Below are 4,370 nucleotides of genomic sequence, written 5' to 3'. Positions count from 1 at the left end.
GCAACAAAACACCAGCCCAGTAGACAGCTATTCACTGTAAAAATACTTGAGAAATAAAGGAGAATTATAAAGATTTAAATGTGTGGAGTTTTCACAGAAAAAATTTAGGGAGACAATCAGAAAACACACAATTTAGATGTTAAGAATGTTAGGCCAAATGGCATTACAATAATTTTTGAAAAGCCACTTAGGGTCCAAAATCTGGGAAAATTAAGAGATGCGACAGGGTAAAAATGGCTTGTAGTGAGGTATATATGATATGCCTACTGTTTCTGTTGAATTCAGCTTAACCAACACATTTAGAAGAGTTTATTCCAGTTTTATCTGGCTGCTTCTGGCCATATCTAGATGGCTATGAATACCTTCTGATAACCCAGGTCTCTGTCAGAAAGATTTTTTGAAATTTTAAATTCTTGCACTTCTTAAATTTCAAGACCAGAATTCTGTCTAGGATATCTGTGGTTTACACTGAGATGCAGATATGCAAGGCCAAGACAGATTCTGACACCAAATCTTCATTAAGTTTATTGACCTAGTCAAATTATTCCATTGGAGTTCTCCAGGTGTAATGTAACCCACCAGAACACGTATCTGGAGCAATATCAGATTCCAGATTTAAACAAAGACATGGTTTCATGAAGCTAATAAAGTGACTCATGAAAGGACTCTGTGATTCTCAGGTTACACTCCCTAGTCAGAAGCAAACATAAGGCAAAAAGCTTTAAAATGCTCTGAAGAACATTCTCAGATCTCTGTCCTCCGCCTCTATCACTGTAAAAGTGCTACTATTAAAACAAAAAAACAAAACTCTTCCTGTTCCTCACCAATAAATTCCACTTAACTGTCTCAAAAATGAAGTTTAAACTGCTCATTTCAAACAACTACCACTCCTAAAGAAAGCAGCTTTGGTAAGTAATAGTAATGACAAAAAGCAAAAAGGCCACATTCAGCTACCTCTTCTAATGTTACTTAGCCCTTTCTGAGTTTTCCTAACTTCCAATCCAGTGAATTATTCCATGCAAACTACAAGTATGAGTGGTCTGTTTCAAGAGCTTTTCTTTCACTTGGACTTCTTCTCAGAAAAAAAAAAAAAAAAAAAAAAAAAAAAAAAAAAAAAATATATATATATATATATATATATAGCTTACAGCAATGTGGAAGTCAACACAAAATGCTAAGCCAGAGTTTTTGATTGTATGAGTTTTAGACATTTTTTTTATTTGCAGTGTACAAACAAGAAAAGTAGAAAAGATTCTAAATAGCTCTAGGAAAATAGTAAATATCACATGACACCATCTTTATTGAAGAAATTATGGCACTTTAAAACACGGGAAGCTTGACAAAGAATCATGAATTTGAGCATATCCATTAAGCTGGGCTAAAGACAAATTTAATGTTGTGTCAGTCAGATGGAAACAGAATACATGCTGTGTTTAATCAAATCACTGAGTGGCTGAGGTTAGAAGGGACCTCTGCGTGTCATCTGGTGCAAGCATCATGCTCAAGTAGGAGTACCTACAGCTATTTGCCCAGGACCACATCCAGACAGCTTTTGAATATCTACAGGAATAGAGAATGCATGACCTCTCTGGGCAAACTGTTCCAGTGCTCAATACCTGCACAGTAAAATGCACATTTCCTGATGTACAGACAGAACCTCCTGTGTTCCAAGTTCTGTGCGTGGCCTCTTGTCTCCTGTCACTGGGCTCCACTGAAAAGGGTCTGTGCCCACCTTCTCTGTACCCTCCCTTCAGGTATTTATATGCATTGTTAAGATCCCAGCTGAGAATTATCCTTTACAGCCTGAAACGTCCCAACGCATTCAGCCTTTCCTCCTGAGGGATCTTTCAGTTCTTTCACTATTTCCACGGCCCTTATTTCTACTCTCCCCAGTAAGTCCATTACTCTCTTGCACTGTGGGGCCAAGAACTAGACACAGTATGGTCATACAAGAACTGAAGAGAAAAGGCTCGCCTCCCTTGACCTCCTGGCAATACTTCTCCTAATGCAGTGATTGGACAGTGCTCTGTGAGTTATGGTTTGATTTCTGGATGGTCCTGTGTGGATCCAGGAGCTGGATGCGATGATCCTCATGGGTCCCTTCCAACTCAGGAGAGTCTCTGATTCCATGTCCAGATGTCTTTTGACTCTCCCTCTTTAGTTCCGGAATCTCACCCAGCAGAAGTCGTCTTCACTTTGGAAAGCAGAGCAGAGGAGGGGAGAGGAGGGGGATTGGTGTGATGCGGCTGTGGTGCCTGTGACAGCACAGAGGATGAGTCACAGCGGGGGAGCTGTCATCAGGGCCAGCAGCAGCAGCGCCACCACACTTTGGCCTTGGCCGTCGGTGTGTGCAGTTTGCACCTCCTGCAAGCCATGGCTCGGCTGATCTTCCTCGCCCTGGCTGTGCTGGGCATTGCCCAGAAGCCGTGGTTCGTGGATGATCACGTGGATGCGGATGCAAATGAGCGAATGCAGCAGCATGCAGAGCAGCTGATTGAAGGCATGGCTCGGCTGCTGCATGAGATGGAGGAGAGGAGCCAGGAGCAGAGTGGGGTGGCCTTGGGAGCCCTGCTCTTCACTGCCTTGCAGCAGTGGCAGCTCTGGACCTTTATTGACCTCCTTGTCCTGCTCTTCGGGCTCTGCCGGTGGCTCAGGAAATGGAGACTTGGGCTCCACAGGAGCAAGCAGGGCAGCTACCCAAGGAAGAACAAAAAGGACAAAGACAACACCAACACCGATGACACCCGGGATCTGGGCAGGGTTTGGGCCAATCGCACCCAGTGGCCGGCGCCGCACATGGCCGACAAGTGCAAGGTGGTGGAGGAGCTGGTGGACAAGCTTCTTGGTGCCTGCCAAAGACTCTCGGGGGAATCTCTCTTCAAGCCACGGCTGCAGCCGGCCATCGGTGTGGGCTGCTTCTCCGAAGACGGGAGTACCCGGCAGGACAACGTCCTCTACCGCCTGCTCGTGCCCCTGAGGCCTCCCCCCGGGCACGCCTTCCACCCGGAGCTGGGCGCCGAGGGGGAGACGCCAGCGAGGAAGCCCGGCCTGCGCGTGGAGCTGGAGTGCGCCTGCGCGAGGGAGCGGCTGGTGGGGGACATGCTGTGCTTCCTCCACCACCCCGAGGACGAGCTGAGGAGCAGACAGGAGCCCAGCCTGCTGCGCACCCTCTGCAGCGGCTCCTACCTGGATGTGGAGGAAACCACTCGCTGGTTCCAGGCCTTGGTGAAAGCAGCCTGGGAGCTTCTGCCGCAGTCGCGCCACTGCCGCCTGACGGTGCTGCCCTCCCGCCGCTCCTGCAAGATCAGGCTGGCCAACGCCTCCCAGAGCACCCTCTCCATTGAGATCACGCTTGGGGTGCGGCTAGGCGACTCGGACTCCTTCCTGAGCCTGGAGTAGCCGCGGCCAGCTTCACCAGCAGCACGGCGCCGCCAAAGAGCTGCGCTGTGGCAGAGATGCAGTCTGTCGGGCACACGGCCAGGCATGCCCGACCCCACAGCTTCCACCTCAACCATCTGCAGCCCCGCGCCCGTATGCTGGTGAGCAAAGGCTTTTCCCCCCACGCCCTGAGGACGGCTGTGATTCACCACCTGACAGCCACAGCCCTGGCAAGCCTGGCAAAGGAAAGATTGCCCCCTGCGCCTGGATGACCTCCTGCGGTGCCTCTGCTGCTGCCTGGAGAAGAAACACCTCAACCGCTTCCTCGAGAGGGAAGGCAACAAGAGGGTACCTGAGGAGAGGGATGGTGTTGTGCCCAGCCTCCCAAACAGCTGGGCTGCTCAACTTCTTCCAGGCAGTGAGCACCCAAACTCTTGGAGGGAATCCGTTCCGTCAGGGAGCTTCATCCTATGTATTGACACCAATAAACAGCCTATGTGAACAAATGCTCTGACCGTGTCTGCGCAGCACTTTGTGGGGGAACATGGGCACTGAGTGCACCGCTGTCACAGAATTAGGAAATGTTTTCCAAAAACACAGGAGCCAGTGTCTGGCTGAGGTTGGAAGGGACGTCTGGAGGTCACTTGGTCCAACCCCACCTTTTAAGCAAGGCCACCTAGAGCAGGCTGCTTAGGACCATGCCCAAGGCCGTGGTATTTGCAGGCTGTCAGTCTAACTTTGGCGCCAGGTGAAACCATGAAGAAGACCAGTCTGAGAGTTATTGAAAAACACTTGAGAGACAACACGCTCGTTGGTCTTAGCCAAAATAGGTTCAGTAGGGGAAAGTCCTGTTTAACTCACTCAAATTCATTTTATGACAAGGTTACCCATCTAGGTGACAAAGGGAAGCCAGTTGATATAATCTTTCTGGATTTCAGCATAGCTTTTGATACTGCTTCTCACAGTATCCATCCAGACAAAATGTCTCTGAC

General features: G+C 49.0%; 1 protein-coding gene across 1 annotated transcript; it reads left to right on the top strand.

Moving 5' to 3' along the window:
* The first annotated feature begins 2,373 nt into the window (after positions 1–2,373).
* On the top strand, positions 2,374–3,809 carry LOC140001334 (inositol 1,4,5-trisphosphate receptor-interacting protein-like 1). The gene has a single exon (XM_072032686.1). It carries the CDS (start codon positions 2,374–2,376, stop codon positions 3,397–3,399), a length of 1,026 nt encoding a protein of 341 aa, XP_071888787.1. The 3' UTR covers positions 3,400–3,809.
* The last annotated feature ends 561 nt before the right edge of the window (positions 3,810–4,370 follow it).

This window comes from Anas platyrhynchos, chromosome 1 (genome assembly GCF_047663525.1).
Source record: "Anas platyrhynchos isolate ZD024472 breed Pekin duck chromosome 1, IASCAAS_PekinDuck_T2T, whole genome shotgun sequence".
Taxonomy (NCBI): Eukaryota; Metazoa; Chordata; class Aves; order Anseriformes; family Anatidae; genus Anas; species Anas platyrhynchos.
Note: the sequence above shows the minus strand (reverse complement) of the source record. Positions and strands in the feature narration are given on the sequence as shown.